Source organism: Scyliorhinus torazame, chromosome 2 (assembly GCF_047496885.1).
Source record: "Scyliorhinus torazame isolate Kashiwa2021f chromosome 2, sScyTor2.1, whole genome shotgun sequence".
In the NCBI taxonomy this organism is placed as follows: Eukaryota; Metazoa; Chordata; class Chondrichthyes; order Carcharhiniformes; family Scyliorhinidae; genus Scyliorhinus; species Scyliorhinus torazame.
Window position 1 is genome coordinate 314511242 of NC_092708.1, and position 21592 is coordinate 314532833.

At 43.6% G+C, this 21592-nt stretch overlaps 1 protein-coding gene across 2 annotated transcripts in view; it reads left to right on the forward strand.

The window, feature by feature from the left end:
- The window catches only part of ccdc175 (coiled-coil domain containing 175), a 228251-nt gene that overhangs the window by 183491 nt on the left and 23168 nt on the right, over positions 1–21592 (forward strand). For both annotated transcript variants that reach the window (XM_072489110.1, XM_072489113.1), the window contains 3 exons: positions 10917–11048; positions 14415–14553; positions 20214–20293. In XM_072489110.1, the coding sequence (XP_072345211.1) occupies positions 10917–11048; positions 14415–14553; positions 20214–20293 (351 nt within the window). The remainder of the gene's footprint in view (positions 1–10916; positions 11049–14414; positions 14554–20213; positions 20294–21592) is intronic.

Consider the following 21592-nt stretch of genomic DNA (forward strand, 5'->3'; position numbering starts at 1 on the left):
TGGCGTGGGGTGGCTTCAAAGGGAAATCCCATTGACAAGCGATGGGAGTAGAGAATCCCACCAACAGTGAAAGGTATGTGGCTGGGGGACAGGAGACTCCCACACATTCTTGTGCCTCTTGTAGATGGCACACATTGCTGTCATGGTGGAGCTACACTTCTCCAGGCAAATGGAGAAGATTTCATCACAGGCCTGCCTTGGGTCTTGTGAATCATGGCAAAATTTTGGGGAGTCCGCAGGTCAGTTACCTGCTGCAGAATACACAGCCTCAGCCTCTTATCTGCTCTTAGAGCCACAGAATTTATGTGGATATGATTTGGTCAGTTGACGTTAACATTGGAATTTTGAGGAAGAGTGAGGTGTTTCCGGTGAATGCGGGGAACGGAAGGTCAATTTAGGGGCACTACCGTTTAAATATTTGGGGATTCAGGTGACACGGGAGTGGACTGAAATGCACAAGTGGAATTTGACAGCGTATTGGAGGAATTTAAGGAGGATCCAGTCTGAGGGCATGGTGACGGCCCCGTTATCGCTAGCTCCGGGGAAATATATGGGGAGCCAGTGGTGCAATCGACGGTCAGGGTGTGGAACCAGTTGAGGAGGCATTTTACTTTGGAAAGAATGTCGCTGTTGACACCATTGTGTGGGCACCACAGGTTCAAGCTGGGGGAGATGGATGGGATGTATGGGAAGTGGAGGGAGGCAGGGCTGGAGAGGAGGAGTTAGGGAAGGAAATAGGTTTGGGGCTGTGATGCGAGGTGATGCTGCGGGTGAACTCAACCTCTTGCGCGAGGATGAGCTTGATCCAGTTGATGGTGGTGCATAGAGTACACATGACTTGAGCGAGGATGAGTGGGTTCTTTGTGGGGTGGCCTACGGGTGCAAGAAGTGTGGGTGGAGGCCGGCGAATCATGTTCTGGGGCTACGAGAAGCTGGAGAGCAATTGGGAGGCGGTTTTTGGAACGTTATCCAAGATAGGGGGGATGGACGTCAAACCAGACTCTATGGTGGTGATTTTTGGGTTCTCGGAGGTGCCAGAGCTTCTGGAGGGAAAGGGAGTCGATTTTGTAGCCTTTGCCTCTCTGATTGCTTCGCAAAGAATCATGTTAAGTTGGAGGTTGGACATGCCGCCGGGGTGGCTGCTTGGCTGGGGGATTTGTATGATATTCTCTGGTTGGAGAAGATTAAGTTCAAGATGAGGGGGGTCAGAGGAAGGCTTCGAGGTGCAGTGCAGGCTATTCATGATGCTATTTGAGGAGTTGTTCATCATGGGGTGGCGAGGGAGGGGATAAAATGGGAACAATTGTACAAACTGTTGATTGTGATTTTGATGGACTGTGTATTTTGTACTTTGTTGATGTTACATTTGATATAGCTATATGTTGATGTTACATTACCGATACATGTTGATGTTACATTAGATATATGTCAAATTAGATATAGCTTTTGGGGCTATATCAAGGAATATGGGGGGGAAGGCGGGATCAGGATATTGAACTTGATGATCAGCCATGAATGGCATAATGAATGGCAGAGCAGACTCGAAGGGTCGAATGACCTCCTCCTGCTTCCATTTTCTATGTTTCCAAGTTTTTATGTACATGTGTTTGGAATAAAATTTCTTTTTTTTTTTTAAATTGGGATTTTGATGATGGTAACACTGTCAAGGAAGGTTGTTCAGACACTTTTTTGTTGGAGATGGTCATTGACTGCCACTTGTCTGCTGCAGATATTACATGCCACTTATTTGGCCAAGCTTCCATAAAAACAGAAACAGGAGCACTTGTAGGCCATTCAGATATCTGTGAGCCTGCTCCACCATTCAGTATGACCATGGCTGATTCTCTATCTCAATACCATACTCCCATGCTCTCACCAGACCCTTAACACCTAGAAATCTATCTATTTCCTTCTTAAATATATTCAGTGACTTGGCCTTCACAGCCTTCTGTGGGAGACAATTCCCCAGGTCTACCACCCTCTGAGTGAAGAGGTTTCTCCTCATCCAGTCCTAAAAAGCCTACCTATATCCTCAGACAGTGACCCCTTGTTTTCAATCCCCCAGCTAGAATAAAATAGAGGTTATATTCTGTTTGAGAATTGGTAATCATCCTTAATTCACAGTTCAGTTTGAACCTGTCCATCCTTGGATTATATTTGTTTATTGTCACGTGTATCAAGGTACAGTGAAAGTATTTTTCTGCCAACAGCTCAAACGGATCATTTAGTACATGAAAAGAAAAGAAAATGCATTATAGGGCAACACAAGTAACACAATGTAAATACATAGGCACCAGCATCGGGTGAAGCATACAGGAGTGTAGTATTAATCAGGTCAGTCCATAAGAGGGTCATTTAGGAGTCTGGTAACAGCAGGGAAGAAGCTGTTTTTGAATCTGTTTGTGCATGTTCTCAGACTTTTGTATCTCCTGCCCGATGGAAGAAGTTGGAAGAGTGCGTAAGCCGGGTGGAAGGGGTCTTTGATTATGCTGCCTGTTTTCCCAAGGCAGCGGGAGGTGCAGACAGAGTCAATGGATTGGAGGCGGGAGGGGGGAGAGGGGGGGAGGAAGGAGGGGGGGGGGGAGGGAGGGAGGGAAGGAAGGGAGGGAGGTGGGGAGGGGAGGAAGGGGGGGGAAGGGAGGAGGGGGGCAGGAAGGGGGGGGAGGGAGAGGGAGGCATGGGCAAACAGAGCTGATTGTGGAAGTGCCTTATTAACATGTTTATTCTTTCCCACTGTTCGTTTTCACTATGTTAAGGCTCTTTGCATATAGCCTTTTTTCACTCTGTAAATGTTACAAATTTGTTTTGAATAAAAAATCCCCCCCAAAAAAATACATACAGACACATGCACAAGACAAACAAACACAGAGGGAAAGGGATGAATGAAAATAATAAGTAAAAGGATAAAAAATCTTTGTCTTGAACCATACTTTCCTTCAAACTAGTCTTTTGCAGCAACTACAACTGGTTAACGATTATCTAATTCCTAATCCCAAACTTTAACTTGCCCCCACCCTTATATATACACTATACATACAGACACACGCACAAGACAAACAAACACAATGGGAAAGAGATGAATGAAAATAATAAGTAAAAGGATAAAGAATCTTTGTTTTGAACCATACTTTCCTTCAAACTAGACTTTCAGGTCGAGGTCTCTGTTTTCAGTCTGTAATGATATTCACTGTAGCTTCATTCATTCAGTTTCTCTGTAGGTTCATATATAAAATGCAGCTCACAGGATTTCTGGAACGAGTGAAGAGAGGGAGTCCAGCCACTCACAGCTCCATCTTCCTTGAGTGCTGTAGCTGCCTAAAATGATCGCCCGCTAAGGATAAGGGGAATTGTGGTCAAGTCAGGACACAGACAGTGTGTATTGTGCAAAGGAAAACCAGGCCGAACTGAAACTTGCGCCTGTTAAATGTCAATCACCGATTTCCCCAGGACAATAGACTCAAATTAAGAAATAGCAACAGTGGCAAACTCCCCGGCGCCACCTCCCCTTATTTGGAAAGGCCTACGCACTTGGGACAATAACGACTCGGACCCACCCAGCCATCAAGGTACCCGCCTACCCGCCCCTAATTGGCCGGTATCGATCAGAGTGATCGAGACCCTATCGATCCATTGGATCCTGAATTAACCCAGCCCAAAAGGGCACAAAAGAGAAGAAGGATAAGAAGCCCTGCGCACTATGGATCGGCCTCTTTTAGGTGTTTAGATGTTTGCAGGTGTTCCACCTGCGGGTGAGGGACCAGACTAGGCTCCAGAAGGGTTGGGTGAGTCAGGTGTTCCACTCGGTCTTCGATAGCAGGGCCCGGGGTGTGACAAATTTAGTGAACAAGTGAGTCCGTTTTGTAGCGGGAAGGGTTGTGGCGGATCAAGGAGGCAGGTTTCTGATAGTCACTGGATTATTGGACGGTAAGGGTGAATGTATATGCCCTGAATTGGGACGATGTAACATTTATGAGGAGATTGTTGGCCGCAATACTGGATTTGGTCACGCATCAGTTGATTCTGGGGGGAAATTTAGCTTGGTTTTTGAACCCGAAACTTGACCCAACCCCAGAGATCCTGGCAAGCAGAAAAAAGCTGTAGATAAAGTTTGACCTGTTGTCTGCAGACAAGGCAGTGCGGAAGTTGCGGCGCTTGAGGGGGGTTACTTATGAATATGCGGACAAGGCCAGCTGTCTCTTAGTTGCCAGCTGAGGCGGCCTCCCGGGAGATTATCCAGGTCAGAGACTCGAGCAACAAGCTGGTATCCGGATAAAATTAATAGAGCATTTGAAACTTTTTCTAAGAACCTTTATAGGTCGGAGCCGCCAGGCGCAGTGAGTGGGTGGGTAGGCCAGCTATGTCGGAGCTTTTGGAGGGCTTAAGAGTTTCCCGAGGTGAGGGAGAAAGAGCGTGAGCTGGAAGCACTGTTTAGTTCAGAGGCGGTCCTGGCAACGGTGGGGCGGATGTAAACAGGTAAGGTCCTTGGGTCAGGTGGGTTCCCGATGGAGTTTTCCAAGACATTTGCTGGACAGTTGGTTCCGTTATTGGTAGGGATGTTTGAAGACTCTGTAGCACGGGACTTTCTCCCTGTGACACTGGTACAGGCATCGCTTTCCCTTCAACTGAAAAAAGACAAGGTTCCTGTGGAGTGTGGGTCGCACCATCCTATCTCATTACTTAACGTGGACACTAAGGTATTGCTAAGGTGCTAGCGCTGAGGTTGGAACCCTGTCTTCCTAAGGTGATTGGGTAACACCCTTATTCAAAAAGGGAGGGAGGCAGAATGTGGGAAATTACAGGCCAGTCCTTTTGTTGGAAAATTGCTAGAATCAATTATCAAGGATGTAATATCAGGACATTTGGAAAGCAAAAGCGCTATCCATCAGAGTCAACATGGTTTTATGAAGGGCAAATCATGTTTCACTAATTTGCTTGAGTTCTTCAAACATGTAACAAGCAAAGTGGATAATGAGGATCCTGTTGATGTCGTATATCTGGGCGTTTGATAAGGTGCTGCACAGAAAGTTAATTCACAGGGTGAGATCACATGGGATTAGGGTTCATTTAATAGCTTGGATAGAAGCTTTGGGCAGCACGGTAGCACAAGTGGATAGCACTGTGGCTTCACAGCGCCAGGGTCCAAGGTTCGATTCCCCAATGGGTCACTGTCTGTGCAGAGTCTGCACGTTCACCCCATGTCTGCGTGGGTTTCCTCCGGGTGCTCCGGTTTCCTCCCACAGTCCAAAGACATGCAGGTTAGGTGCATTGGCCATGATAAATTGCCCTTAGTGACCAAAAGGTTTGGAGGGGTCATTGGGTTTCGGGGATAGAGTGGAAGTGAGGGCTTAAGTGGGTCGGTGCAGACTCGATGGGCCGAATGGCCTCCTTCTGCACTGTATGTTCTATGTTCTAAGACTGGCTGACGGACAGGAGACAGAGAGTCGGGATAAATGGGTCTTTTTCTAGATAGAAAGATTTAACAAGTGGGGTGCCACAGGGTTTGGTCCTTGGGCCCCAGCCATTTACAATCTATATTAACGACTTGGATACAGGGAATAGAAGGTTCTATAGCCAAATTTGCGATGACACAGAAATAAGTGGGACAGTAAGTTGCAATGAGGAAATAAGAACCGTACAAAGGGATATAGATAGGTTAAGAGAGTGGGCCAAAATGTGGCAGATTGAGTTTAACGTGGATAAGTGTGAGGTCACGCATTTTGGTCAAAAAAATAGAAAGGCAACTTATTATCTAAATGGGGAGAGACTTCGGGGTGCTCTGATGCAGAGAGTTCTGGGTGTCCTCGTGCATGAGTCACAGAAAACGAGCATGCAGGTGCAGCAGATAATAAGGAAAGCAAATGCAATGTTGGCATTTATAGCAAAAAGAATTGAGTATAAAAGTAAAGAAACGTTGTTGCAAACTGTACAAGGCATTGACAAGACCGCACCTGGAGTAATGTGCACAGTTTTGGTCCCCTTATTTGAGGAAAGATGTAGTGGCATTGGAGGCAGTTCAGAGGAGGTTCACTAGGTTGATTCCTGAGATGAGGGGTTTGTCGTATGAGGAGAGATTGAAAAGTTAGAGTTTAGAAGAATGAAGGGAGATCTAATTGAGGTATACAAGATGCTAAAAGGTATGGATAAAGTAGACGTGGAGCTGATACTTCCTCTTGTGGGGCATTCTAAAAGAAGCTTATTCTAAATAATCTTAGAATAAGTGGTAGCAAATTTAAAACAGATTTAAGGAAAAACTACTTCTCCGTAAGGCTTGTGAATCTGTGGAATTCACTAGCCCAGAATGTGGTAGATGCAGGGGCAGTGAGTAAATCTAAGGAGAAGTTAGACAGATTTTTAATTGGTAATGGGTTGAAGGGTTATGGATAACGGGCAGGATGGTGGAGTTGAGGCCAGGATGGGATCAGCCATGATCACGTTGAGGGTGTTAGTCTGGTCTGGGTGCTTTAGTGACCGTGTCGCTCCCATTCTCACCGACAAAGGATCCAAAAATCTAGTGGTTGTTTCCACTTTGAAGATATGGAGCCAATTTTGACAACATTTTAAATTAAGGTTGGTGTCGAAGCTGCTCCCATCTCTGCTAACTATCTGTTCGAGCCGGTGAGATCAGGTCTTGCGAAGGGGCTGGAGAGAGTGGGCGATTTGCCAGTCTAGAAGAATTGATGGAAAAGTTTGGGCGTTCGGGTTCAAATTCATTCAGATACCTCCAAGTTCTCAACTTTACGAGGCGGAATTTCCCAACATTATGTGTGGCGCCGCCAACATCAATAATAGAGAGGGTACTTTTGCCTAGTGTCAGATGAAGGGGGCACTTCTGGTATTTAATGAATGAAAATGAAAATCGCTTATTGTCACAAGTAGGCTTCAATGAAGTTACTGTGAAAAGCCCCTAGTCGCCACATTCCGGTGCCTGTTCGGGGAGGCTGTTACGGGAATTGAACCGTGCTGCTGGCCTGCCTTGGTCTGCTTTCAAAGCCAGCGATTTAGCCCTGTGCTAAACAGCCCCTATTTATGGGAGGATTTTGTCAAAAGATTCAGCGTCAGTGGAGGGGGTTAAGGCTAGGTGGAAGGAGGAGTTGGGCCCATATTGGATTATAAATTGTGGAGTGAAGCTCTTCGCAGGGTGAACTCCATGTCATCATACACAAGTCTTGGTTCGATCCAACTTAAGGTAGTTTTTAGGGCACAACTGACCCAAGTCACAAATAAGTCATTTCTTTTTAGTGGTGGAGTACAAGTACGAGTGCTGTTCAGGAGGTCCAGCTAACCTCGCGCACATGTTCTGGTCTTGTCCCAAACTTATGTGTTTTTGGGTCTCCTTCTTTAGTACCATGTCGGTGAATCTCAAGATTGAGCTGGAGCCCTGTCCTTTAGTGGCCATATTTGGGGTGTCCCGAGCTGCAGACAGGTGCAAGGGCAAATGTCCTGGCCTTCGCCTTGCTGATTGCCCGGAGGCGAATATTGCTGAAGTGGAGGTCTCCATCTCCACCCAGTGTCTCACTGTGGCTGGGGGATCTGGTAGACTTCTGGGCCGGGATTCTCTGAACCTTCATGCTCAGCGCGGGGGCGAAGAATGGGTGTCAGACCCGAGATCGGGTCCAATGCCACTCCCACGATTCTCTGGGTACTGGAGAATCACCGCCAATCGTGCGCGCACAGTCGACGCGGCGCTGGTCGGTGCTATTGAAAGAGGCCCCCACGGCGATTCTCTGCTGGCAACTGGCCAAGTTCCCATCGGCGTGATTCACTCATGGTTCTACCCGGCGGGCACTCACAGTGACGGCTGCAGACTCAGTCCGCGACCGCCAAGTTGGGGGCCGGGGGGGATCCGTCACCGGGGGGGCCTCCAGGACGGCCAGGCCCGCGATCGGGGGCCACCGATTGACGGGAGCGAGCAATCTGGGGGGGGGCCTATATTCTCAGGACCAGTCCGCTGCGTGGGTCCGCCATGTTGCGCAGGCCGCCGTCGCAGGCCACCGCCACGCGCATGCGCGGACCTCCGGCCGGAAGTGCAGGGCCTCGTATCGGCAGCCGGAGCTGTGAGAACTACTCTGGGGCCCTGCTCGCCCCCTGCAAAACGGAGAATCGCTCTGGACTTTCTCCAGATAAGTCCAGAGTGATTTGCGCCCGTTTTCTCGCCGGCGTGGGACATAGCCCCATTATCAGAGAATTCTGCCCCTTATACCTCGAGAAAATTAAGTACACTGTAAGGGGAGCAATCAAGGGGTTCTATTGGAGATGGCAGCTTTTTATTGTTTGTTTCAAGGAATGGTCACCATTAGTAGTTAAGGGGGTAGGGATTTGATGAGGAGCTGTTTTATTTTCTGTTTTTTATGCTTGGTATATGTAAATTTGTTTATTCTTTCTATTTTGTATTTTACAAATTGAAAAATGTCATTAAACATATTAAAAAAAACATGTTCATTAAGCATCCATGGATCTAAATGATAACGGCAACAAAATAAAAAAAGGAGATAAAAAGGAATCAACAGGAAGGACCCTTACAGGAATTTTTAACATTGGTCAATGCACATGGGCCTAACAGATTGAAAATAAAAATCAGAAATACCAACACAAAACATTCCAAAACACACATGTACAGCCCTTTCCTGGCTGACGCATGCACAGGAGACTCCAAGTTCTTTGGAGATGTCGACCACGGAGTTGAAGACAAAGGCCCCTTGTGCCTGTGCAAAATGCAAAAGCACAAAAATGGCACAAAAGCCTGAAGACGTGAAGGAGACGGGGAGAGGTTGAAGAAAAGGAAAGAGGACAGGAAGAAGTAAAACATTACAATGTTCCCATTAAGGGAAGAAGACAGAGCTAAGAAACAGGAACCAATAAAATTAAGAAACGAAACAGGCTCCAATATTGTATTTGACATGCAAGTTAAAAAAGCTAAGGTTTTCATTGTAAACTTCTTAAACTAATTAAAATTGTATTAAACAATGCCTTGACATGTTTTGGGGGGCTTTAGAGATTTTTGTGAGCTGGCAGCTCAGTTGGAGAAAATAGGTGTGCCTCAAAATCTTTTATAGTACAACAGTGTGCCATGACGTAAAAAAGATTGGGAATCACTGCCCTACAGGATATTGAACACTTCTGAAAATTTCCACTTAACCTTCTCTGCTCTAATGAAAACAACTATAGTTCCACTACCTGTCCACATAAGTGAAGATTTTCATCCTTGATACAATTCTAGAACATCTCCTCTTTCTCTAGACCTTGACAACCTTCAGAAAATGTGGAGATGCCGGCGTTGGACTGGGGTGAGACTGGTGTTGTAAGACTTCGTACTGTGTTCAGAAAATGTGATACTTTGAATTTGCCACAGTACTCTAGTTGGGGCCTAATTATCCATAGAATCCCTACCGTGCAGAAGGAGGCCATTTAGCCCATCGAGTCTGCACCGACCCTCCGTGAAATCACCCAACACAGGCTCACCGCCCCCCCCCCCCCCCCCCCCTATCCCCATAACCCCACTTAACCTTTTGGACAATAAGAGGCAATTTAACATGGCCAAATCAGCTAACCTGCAAATCTTTGGACTGTGGGAGGAGGCCGGAGCAACTGAAGGATACCCATGTAAACACTGAGAGAACATGCAAACTCGACACAGTCACCCACCCGGTTCCTGGCCTGTGAGGCACCAGTGGTACCACCGTGCCGCCCTAATTATAAATGTTTAGCATTATTTCCTTGATTTTATAACTGTGCCTCAAAGGCAATTTAATCACATGTCAATGTTATTGTAAAGTGACTAATTTCTGGTTTGCTTCAATTCTTCAAAATCATTGAATTATTAGAATAATCATATTTTCCTATGCTGAATATGGTAAAATTACTCGTATTTAAATGAGTTCAACATCGATCAGTCAGAACTTTGCAGTTTTTTAATCAATTGAAAGATCCAGTCACAAGATCTGAAAGTGAGTCAAAATGCTGGAACTCCCTCCCTAACTACACTATGGGTATACGTACACCACATAGACTGCAGTGGCTCAAGAAGGCCACCTTCTCAAGGGCAATTGGCGATGGACAAAAAATGCTGGCCTAGCCAGCAATAATGCCCACATCCAATGAAGGAGCAAACTGCAATCATGTATTTGCATGTATTTGATCAGCTTCTGTGTTTTGGTTAACAAAAAGGTTGAAAACACTTGAACTTACTTTGTTCAACCTCCTTGTATTTTCTTTGTCTAAAGATGTTGAGTAATGTCACTATACCCACAGTCAGCAATTGACAAATGTGCTGCACACGTTTGACATACATCCTGAGTTGCCACTTGCCAGTTACTTGGCCCCCATCATTTTCAAAAACCTGAACTATTTTTGTGGCCATCAATAAAAGAAGATGCACATTGAGCTAACTGTATATGGTTACTACTTTGTAATGCTTTGCATCCAGCACTGATTAAGGTTTCCCAAAGCAGCTGCCACCGCCACCACCATCGAATATACTAACTATTATCTTGTAGTGAGTGATGTGTTATTGGGGATATATGTAGATGACAATATGGTTCCTAGATCATTTTGAAATAATATAACATTGGCATGCACACTTGCAAACCTCTAAATCTGGGCTCTTGCAGCCTCCACCCAGTTCCCAATAATGTAACCTGCATTTCAGCAACAAAATAATGCACCTCTTTAATTTTCTCATTGACTTGGTCTGAAGACTTGAAAGCTTTGTGATGGGGGCCAATAAATGTAAAGTATCTAAATGACTCATGTTTTCAATATGTTATTATATATGCTCGTATATATAACTATTAACCTTTGCCTTAGAGTTTGGAGTGGAAAATTAAAATGCCTTATAAATAAGTATGTTTGTTTGGAGACCATTGTGCTAAAGAATGAAATATATTTTACATTTATCTCTCTTTTGTTCTTAAAACCAGATTAAGAGACTACAGAAGGAGATACAAATATATGCTGAGAAAACAGTGGTTCTGAAACGACAAATTGCAGAAGCAAAAGCCAAATATGGCAACACAGTGAAGCTTTTGTCAACAGAAATCAGACACTTGAAAGTAATATATATGTTGCCTACTGTTTCTCAGATTTTACTTATTGTAAACACACTCCATGTGTTCTAATTGAAAATTACAGTCTGGGCTTCCTTTCATTTTGTTATGACCAGGTGAGAAAGAGTGAACTAACTCTTCTATATTCAGTCTCTTCAGTTGGTCACAACAAAAGTTTATGGATTTTTTTCACGAAGATGTGCCTTTCCCAAATCAGAATGTATTCAATAATTTATGCAGTGACCAATAAGGAACCAATCAAGCAAGTTTTCTTGATTTAAAGAAATGTATTAAACACTAAACCCCTCAAAAATAATAAAAAATGGGACGTTACACACACAGGTATCAAAAGAAAGGAAGTTGGGGTCCAATTTTTTAAAAAGTTAAAAGAATATATGGTTAAGAATCCTTCGATTTTCCTTGAGGCATAGATTTTAAACATTGCAGCCAATTTGGGTTAGTTGGTATCGGGAATGCGGTCTGATATAAAAGATATTGCAATTATTTCAAGATCTTGGTTCGCTGGTAGGTTTCTGGTAGTTGACCTCTTGAACCGGTTAAAAATTCTAAAGGAGCGAGAGAGAGAGAGTGTGCATAAAACTTTCTTGACACTCCCTGTGTCACTTACAGTCTCTCTGCAGTGGCTGGCAGCCTGGCCTGCTATACTTTACCCATTGTGCATTTCCAAGGGATTTTAGGTGGGTCTGTATGGCAGTCAGTGTTTTAATATCTAGTCATTTGCATTTTAATATCTCTACCTTAAACAGTGACAAGTTTCAATGGACCTATGAAGGTTTGTTTGTTTTTTCACCTTCACTTTCAAATGCGGCAATACAAGATGGTGGCTTGTGGCAGCCATCTTTAGCCTGTATCCTGTCTTTAAAAAACGAAATTACAAATTTATCACATAGTCTACGAGTCACGCCATTGTGATAATTCACAGAGCTTCACTTTCAGCCAGAAATGTTTCAATCTTTTTGAAGTGCTTTTAGGAGAATTCATGTTTTGAAAACATAAACTAAATGTCGGGTGGGCGGGGGAACCACCAGATCCCTGGAGAATTTGAAATTCTATTTGATGCTACATCATGTATGCAAGAAACTTTCCCTAAGCAAGTTTCACACTTCTGAATTTCAGTCAGACCAAGAAGCCACGGTAGAATAACAAAAATAACATAACTGCATAAGTAGAAGTTGTCTAATGTTGCTTGCAAATGATTCAAATATCAAATGCACTTAATACATTTATGAAGCCCAGTGTAATATTAATGCAATAATTACTATTTGAACAAATTACTCATCAGAGAAAAATGAACACTTTTTCAAATAAAGGTTACACCAGTTCAATTTTTTGTGTAACTTGTATCTGTTATCCTAATGATACACAGATTTTGGTGTCGTTTGGTGCTTTTGCGAAAACTTGCATGCAATCGTTAACTTTTAAATCTGTATATTTTATTCTTACTTTTACCTGTTTAATTGTTGATTGTATAGGACAGATTAAAAAATAGAGCAATGAAAGCCACACTCCACATGTGAATTTCTATTTTGAAAACAGGGTGCTGGAAGCTGGAACTGACTGCAACTAAGATTTAGGGCGGGATTCTCTGTTGGCTGACGCCAAAGTCACGAAACGCGATTGGGCAAATACGTTCTGGCGCTAAAATTGCGGCGGGCACCTATTTGATGCCAAATCGTTATTCTCCATCATCTTGACAGCAGCATCAATGTAGTCCAGAACACACATCTAGTAAACACCATTTGCGTGTCATTAGTGTGCCCGACCCTGTATTCTTCTTGGCCTCCGCGATGCTCCGTCTCCGATGGACTGAGTTCCCGATGGCACGGTTCACTTGTGCTTTTGAAAATCGTGAAACCGGTGTCATGACTGCAGAAGGAAATAGAGGGGGTACAGAAAGTGTCCAACATCACCACAGTTTGTTGACAGTTTTGCCGCTGGCTGGTGGGTGTAGCAGAGGGTGGCCAGGAGGTGTGCTGTAGGGTTGGAATGGATGGGCACGGAACACCATTGCTGCAGCCAGCAAGGCAGCCATACAGCTGGCCATGCCGCTAACAGCCCACTGTGAACACAGGTCGTATTGCTGTCTCCCCAGGCCACCCCCGTAGGTGCCCTCTGGTCCCAGCCAACACATCAGCTGCATGGGCGCGCTCCACCACAACCAGTGCCATCTTGTTGACTGTGATGGTGTGTGTGGGGAGTGAAGTGTGTACACGCGGCTGCAGCTTGACAGTCTCCTGAGTGTCAATCACGGACCCGGTAAATCCCGCACCATTTTTCATTGGAATCGATTGTGTTCCAAGCCGGGTACAAGCCCCTCCACAATTGCTGAATTGATCCAGGTTCGGTGCCAGTTTTGCTGTCGTGAAAGTCCACCAATTCTGCATTGGCGTTAACACTTAGGGCGGGATTCTCCATTTCCCGACGTCGATATCGTAATCGGCGATCAGGCGAACGATTCGGGGGCAGTGCCTGTTTTCGGATGCTCCATCCCCTCCAAAACGATGTCATCGAGGACTATGCCGTTGGGACGACCTCAGGGCATTATCTGAAGGCCATCCCCCAATGCTCTGCCCCCGACAGGCCAAGTTCCCGACAGCGCGGGACACTTGTGCTCTCAGTTTTCGTGAAGCCGGTGTAGCGGCTGCGGACTGTGTCCAGCATCGCCACAATTGTGGGGTGGGGGGAGCCATACTGCTGGGGGGAGGCTTCGGTGAGGGCTGGGGGGACTGGTGGGGGGTGGCGAGGGGGTGTCCTGGGAGGACACAATCTGCAGGTCAGGTCCGCATGCGCGGCCACGGATCCGGCAACTCTCCAGTTGTTTATATCGGGAAGGCCGTCCGTTTTATGTGGCGCGGCTGCTTGCCCCTCACCAGTCGGAGGATCGGTGCTGGGGCCTCGCCGATATTTTCGTCATAAAACCAGATACTTCCTCCAGACATAGCCTCAAAATCGGAGAATCCAGACCTTAGTCTTAGAAATGGAGAATCCCGCCCTCAATGTTTTTAAAGTTCCTTTAACCCTACTTCAAAACATTTTAAACAACTAGAAAGAGGAATTATAGAATAATTACCTGGAATATACCAAATAGGTGTTTATCCATAGATTATAACTTTATAAACTAAAAAGATCAGTTGTTTAGAATTCAAGTACATCACTGTAAATGTGCAATGTCAAACATATAAATTCAACTGGTTTTAATAGTTCGGTGGCTAATTTATTACAAAATGACAGTTTGGTGCTAATTGTAATGAAAATTAAATATATTCCTGCTAACTTGTTAGTGAACTCGTAAGTGTAATAAACACAAGTATAATAAGTGCTTCTTCAAACCTCTATTTCTCATTTCAAAAGAAAGAAATTGACAGTCTGAATGAAACCATAAAGGCGGTGAAAGAGGGACTACAGGAGAAGATGTCCACCCATCAGACACTAGAATTCATGCTTGCTGCAGAGACTACACTTTGTGATGAACTACAGAAAGAATGTGAAGGTATGGTGCTTACAGTATCTGTTTGCATTTTGCATTAAGAAAGATAGAAGGAAAGCAATGTTCAGAAATTTGAAATGGGGCGGGGGGTCACAACACCCAATGGAGTTTCCGATTGCAACTCTGCAGGACACCAGGAACCCACCCCCAGATGTCCATCTTCAGGTGCATACCATATATGGTAGTGGTGGGAAATCTAGCTGCCAGAAAGTCTGACATCATCTGGGAAATTCACAACAATCGATCCATTTGAATGGAACCGATTATCTTCCGATGTCTTGTTTACAGGGAAGGCTCAGATTTGCCCCGGCTGTCTGTCTCTGCTCAGTATATTCTTGGCTGTTCAAATTCCCATCGGTCTGACTGTGAAATCTAAAGATATCAGAGGACACAACCACATCAAGTAGTAAGCCTTCAATTTGCATGTGACTTTAACAAGTGTGGTGAACCACTGTAATAGGAGATATCAGGTAGGACCTGCACTACTCCGGTAGCTCCTGCCAGCTGGCTCCGCAAACGGAGAACTGTATAAATATGCATGACCTCCAGTGCCCTGCCATTTCGCCAGCTGCAGCAGGAGGCTACGCATCTGACTAATAAAGCCACAGTTGTACCCAACTTTAGTCTTTGTGCAATTGATCATGCATCAACAAGTTAGTTGCCATTGATCTAAAGGTATGGAACAAAGACAGAAATATTTTCATGCCACGCTTTTTAGAAAGGCAGCCAGATTTTGTCTTTTTTGTCGTAGGGCAGCACGATAGCACAGTGTTTCGCACAGTTGCTTCACAGCTCCAGGATCCCAGGTTCGATTCCCTGCTTGGGTCACTGTCTGTGTGGAGTCTGCACGTTCTCCCAGTGTCTGCGTGGGTTTCGAGATGTGCAAGTTAGGTGGATTGGCCATGCTAAATTGCCCTTGGTGTCCAAAAAGGTTGGGTGGGATTACTGGGATAGGGTGGAGGGTGCTCTTCCAAGGGCCGGTGCAGACTGGATGGGCTGAATGGCCTCCTTCTGCACTGTAAAGTCTATGTTTCTATGATTTCACATTATACATAGCAAGGACAAAAAGTTGGTTACAGACAGACATTGAGAAATCATCTTTATTATTGTCACAAGTAGGCTTACATTAACACTGCAATGAAGTTTCTGTGAAAATCCCCTAGTTGCCACACTCGCCTGCTCGGGTACACGGAGAAAGAATTCATAATGTCCAATTCAACATGTCTTTCAGGTCATGGAGCCCAGACTCATGAGTCCAGTATTTTGGACGGGCCTGGCTGTGTGACACCAATGAGGGAGATTTGGTGGTTGGGTTGGGGAGGGTTAAAGAGGAGCTGTGGTGTACATTTAATGAACACCAAAGGTGATTATTCCCCCCCCCCCCCCCCGCCCAACCCTCCCTTGTACCTGACAATAGCCATGTCATGAAAACTGTCAGGCAACCTACCTAGCCTTCACCTATCCCTGCTGCATGTAAAATAGTGATAGGGTCAGATTAATGCACTTCGTGGTCATTAATCAGCCACGTAAGGGCCTTAGTAGTCCTAAGGGTATGCAGACTGTGTGAGATAGGGTTGGTGGGAAGGCCATTCACTTTATTTTGAGCTCCCCTGACTTCAGATATGCTGGTGGGTGCTGTAAAATCCAACATTATGGTGTGGAATACAACAGCTGAAAACCTTTTCAGCGATGAACTCTGTGAAAATAATCATGCTGTGATTGATGAAATGCTGTATCAAAACCTTAGAAGATCAACCAAACTGCAAGTTGACAACTGCACTGACATGGGTGGTTCATGCAAATAATGTTTTGAGGGTATAGTTCCTATCAATTGGTCAATGGGAGAACTACCAAAATGCCTTCCATGCTGGGTAATAGTCCTTTAGAAAGTATGATAATTAGTTCCAAAGTTTTGGCACATTTGAAAACTTTACATGAAGGGAGAAGAGCTTTTCGCAAGGCTGAAGTCTCGAAAAGATTGAGAATTTCAGTGCATTGTATAAGACCAGATGAGATAGACTTCAGCTTAGGAGATTTGCTGTAATACAAAAGAGAGGTCTTCAGGAATGGGTGCACCCTGATTATGATAGTAAAACGTAATTACCAATGAGCATAAAACTATTAAGATTCTTTCCTTATGGAAAGAATTGGGATTGATTGCAAAATCTGAGTGGATGAAAGAAAGCACTCAGTACTTCAAACTGAGTTTGAGGAACCCTGTTCCTCAGGGTTCTGAGGAACAGAATATGATAGATCAAGGTTTGAATGGTAGTAAGGTGAGTGAGTGATGATGACAGGCAGGTTCATCCAAACCAATTGCCGAGAGCAGAAACTCAGGTGACATACATTCCACAGGGGTCTGGTGAATGGTGGGAAATGATGACATGGAATGGTAACAAATGTGAGATGTGCATGAATGAATGTTGGCCAGGAAATGAAGTCCATGGACTAGCAGAATGGTATGAAAGAATAGAAATAATAAACTGCAGTGAGAGTTCTAATAGTAAGTCTGAAAATGACTCTTGCATGAGAAAACAATCATGTACTGAAAGAATCTCCAACCCAAGTGGGAGAGAGAGATTTTACTGTAGCAGTCCCAAAGAACGTCAGCGTGCAAGCAGAGACCACAGCTGAATAGATTAATTGGGGGTCATAGAACGGTCTCACAATAAGACCAGAAGCATCTATCTTTGGTGAATGCCAATGAATTTGAAGTTAAGTTAATAAGAGAGGCAAGACAACAGGAATTTGATGAAAGGAATTTGAAGTTTATTCAGAAGTACCAGATAGTGGACAGCTATCCTTGTCACATAAATGGATTTATATTGAATCAGTCCTTGCACTTAAAAGGCTAAAACAATGCTGGTTGCTTGGAGTTTGAAGAGTGAGTGGGTGAGAGAGATGTTAAAGTGATTCCTCCCACAGTGGGAAAAGGTTTTGGCTCATTTGACCACATATTTATGGGAGTATAGATCAATTGGCATTCAAATTGTATTTCTGCAGGGTAGGAAGTTTCAGAAAGAGGTGTTTCTGAAACCTTCTGAAGAGGAAAGCAATGATATGGGAAACTATGGAAACTTAAACAAATATGCCTGTGGCCTGAATGATGCTTCGAGGGTGTAGTATTTTACAGTAATATCTGTTTTGATGAAAATTGACTGTGTTAAACTAAAAGCAGATACTGTAATGTTGAATTGGTATCATAAAGGGAAACATTCAAGTATCTTTATTATACATGTTGATGAGTTCTAATGGAATTGTACTACAAAATTTGAGAAATATGTAATTAATAGGTTTAAAGATGAATTTCACATTGGGAGTCAGGCTTCTAGGACTTTTAGATTTATTGGTTTAGAAATCAAGCAGAGTAGGTTTGGAGTAACTTTAAATCAGAGATTGTATTTAAAAACCATTGTTCCCATCCCAGTGAATTGTGCTCGATCGTCACAAAAAGCTACATCTAAAGAAGAGACAGGGTAGTTGTGGAGTTTCTTTGGTCAGTTTAATTGGCTTTCCAAACAGACAAGCCTAGATGGTAATTTTGGTGCATTGGAATTAAGTACAGTGATGAAACATGTTAAATTTGGGGATGTGTAGGGCAAATAAAACATTAAATATGGAGGAAATGCATACTTAATTTTCCATCTTTGAGTGACCCAAAGAAGATGTATTTTGTTATTTTTAGTGATGCTTCATATGTTAATTTTCCTAAATGCAGCAGTTTTAAAATTATTTTTGATAGGTGAAAATGGGAAATTTAATTTTGTCTTTTAGACTGGAAATCTCAGGAAATAAAAGGGGTTGTTAAAAACTCTTTTGCCACAGAAACACCAGCTCTTGTGGAGATTGTATTTGTCAAATATTTTGAGGGAAATTCTATAGAAGGGGAGTACTGACGATAGTTTGCACATTGAATGTTACGTAGATAATCATTATTTGTGGGATAACATATGCTCTGCAAAATATGAGAGTGAAGAAAGATTATAGATTGGCCTTGCTGGATTGAAACAAATGTTGGAGAGAAAATAAATCACCAAGATAAAATAAGTTGATGCCGTTGTCAGTTGTTTAATTCATTCACAAAAAGAAGTGCTTATACTGAGAAATTAATGGGGGTCCTAGAAGAGGGATGTCTCATAATTTAATACTTTGTACGGCATATGGAAAAGAATATTTTTTCTCTTTATTTTTTTAAATATTGTTTTTGCGGATTAACGATTACATTTTATTTAATGAAAAAGGAGCAAATCTGTTCATTGTATAAATTGAAGTTAAGTACATATAGGTGGAGGGCATTGATTGAATGAATGGTTGCTTGAGCATACTTGAGATACTTATTGACACAGGAGTTGAGTGGAGTAAGTTTTACTTTGTGAATACATTTATTCCAAATATAGATTGACTTTGGGGGCACCCTTCACTAACTGGCTATCGGGCATATTACAAAGGACAGTTAGGAATGTGCAATAAATGCCAGTAATACCCACATCCCATGAACAATTTCAAAAATACACTATTTTGAATTTTCATCTCCTCATTTTCCAGTCATGTTCATTTTCATATTACCATAAATAAATTCTGCTGTGATCCAGTCCAATCTGGCAGTATTTCAATTTTCATAAGTGCAACTTTTTTCAGAAAACCATTTTGCTTTAAACCTTACCCTTTGATATATTCAAGAGTGGTAACAGTGCAGTTTGAATCATAGAGATGAAAATGGGTTTATCACAATAAATAAGCATTTAATCAATCTTTCAAGCCTTGAGTAACCCTAATTTAAAGAAAGGAAAATAAGTTTAGAAAGCACTTCACATGACTATTTGCTAATTATATTGATGGGCAGTAGTCAGTTCCTTCATTTTATTTCACAGAAGGTATTCAAGATATGTGCTCATTAGTGGCCTTGCATCTAGAAAAAACAAGTTTTAATTTTGCAGCCTCCTTGCAGGCTTGCAAGCAAGTGCAATTAGCAAAAATTCACAATCGTGATTCATTTATCCTTGGGGTGTAGCCGGTTTTGAGAGTGGAGTTAGCTTCTCTTTTAAAGTAATGCAGAAGATCGCAAAACCTTGAGTTGCACTTAATGTAATTTACACAAAAATTCCTCCACTGAGTTTATCTTTTCAGGTGCGTTGTGCAGAAAAACAGGCACAACTGAACAGAAACTCTGAACAAAAACAGGCCATGACTTTACCTGAACAAATCAAGCTCCTGTAGTGTGTGAGGTATACATATCGATTGATAAATGAAGAAAACCTACAGGATAGTTCATGTAACTTCCTTATTGTAACGTTTACACAGCTTTTTTAGCATCTAACTTGTAGAACCCAGGACTTGGTGAACAGACATATGAATAGTTTTGATGAAAACTTATTATTCTTAATTTTGGAAGGGAAGCATGAGAAGTGTCCAGAGACTCTGCGTTAAGTATCTAACAACAGAACCAGAAAGCATGAGAGAATTAATTCATCACCAGCATATCTCCCATATGCTAACAGTCATGTACTGTGTAGGGAAAATATGATTTGAAAAATAACATTCCTGATTATGTCAGGTTAGAGCATAAATTACATTTGTGTATCTATCCATTGCTTTAAATAAAGGTTTGATTCTAATCTTTAAACATTACCACGAAACAATTGACTTTGTTCATCTCTTTACAGACCAGAGAAAGTTGAAATATGAACTTGACAACACCATTGCTCAATTGAGGACAAAAATTGCAGTCCTTCTTTCATCTCAGGTAATATTCATATTACAATTGTAAATACTGGATGAGTGACATTCAGAACTTTCAATTAATTTAAACCTCTCACTGGTTATTGTAATGTTAGTTATGTGCCGACTTGCTTTTATGAGCATCCAAATTAAGATTCATTTTCTGGAATGATACGGTAGTCTACGACAGAGGTTTTCAATTGGTATGCGGGAACTGAGCCACGGCCTGCTGTGGGAATGTTTCAGTGAGTGCAGTTCTTGAACGCCAAGGCTCAATGGGCATGTGCTGTACCAATCAGCCTCCAACTTCCGCCACGATGCAGGCTCATTGGGCATATGCACAGTCGTGAGAGTGTAATGCTGGTCGCTCGCAGCCTGTTTCCCTCCGTTCTCCTCCACCTCCCCCCCAACACTCCCCAAACCTCTCCACGACTCCAGTTAACAGTGCGGAGGTTGATGAAAGGATAGATCTGTATCTGGTTACTGTCATTCGCAACAGCTGGACTCGCTGTGGTTTTACATTGTAATCTTGTGAGTAACCTGCTAAAGATGGGACATGGAAAAGGATTTTTAGTTACACCCTGAAACATCGGATGGCATGGTGGCACAATAGTTAACACTGCTGCCTCACAGCGCCAGGGACCTGAGACCAATTCCTGCCTTGGGTGGCTGTCTGTGGAGTTTACACATTCTCCCGTGTCTGTGTGGGTTTCCTCTGGGTGATCCAGTTTCCTCCCCCAGTCCAAAGATGTGCAGGTTAGGTGAATTGACCATGATAGTTTGCCCCTTGGTGTCAAAAAGGTACGGTGGGGTTATGGGGATAGGGTGGAGATGTGGGCTTAAGTAGGCTGCTCTTTCCAAGGGCTGGTGCAGACTCGATGGGCCAAATGGCCTTCTACACTTTAGGGATCCTTTGATTCTATAATGTTACTTGGATCGGGCACACCCCTGCCCTCACTCACCCACTCTCCGGCCGTGGACATGTCCTGGGTGCTCGGATGTCGACTGCCCGTGTGTGGTGTTGCCTCCCGCAGTGGTCAGGCACAGTGTCCAGACATCACGGTCTGACTGGCATGCTAGGCAATGACTCCTGCATGCTACATGACCCGCCCACCCACAGGAATCTACGTGGGATGTGTGAAGTGCTCACCTAACCACGATAACCAATTCAGCAATAGTCTTCAAACGCACAGCCAAAGGCCTCAGTATTTGGTGGGGGTTATGGGTGGTCAGTGGGGTAGGGACAAGGGTTGCCCCCAACACAGGCCTGAAAAACCAGCCATGTCGCTAATCCATACCCCCGACTTCGGGGGCTCCAAGTCCC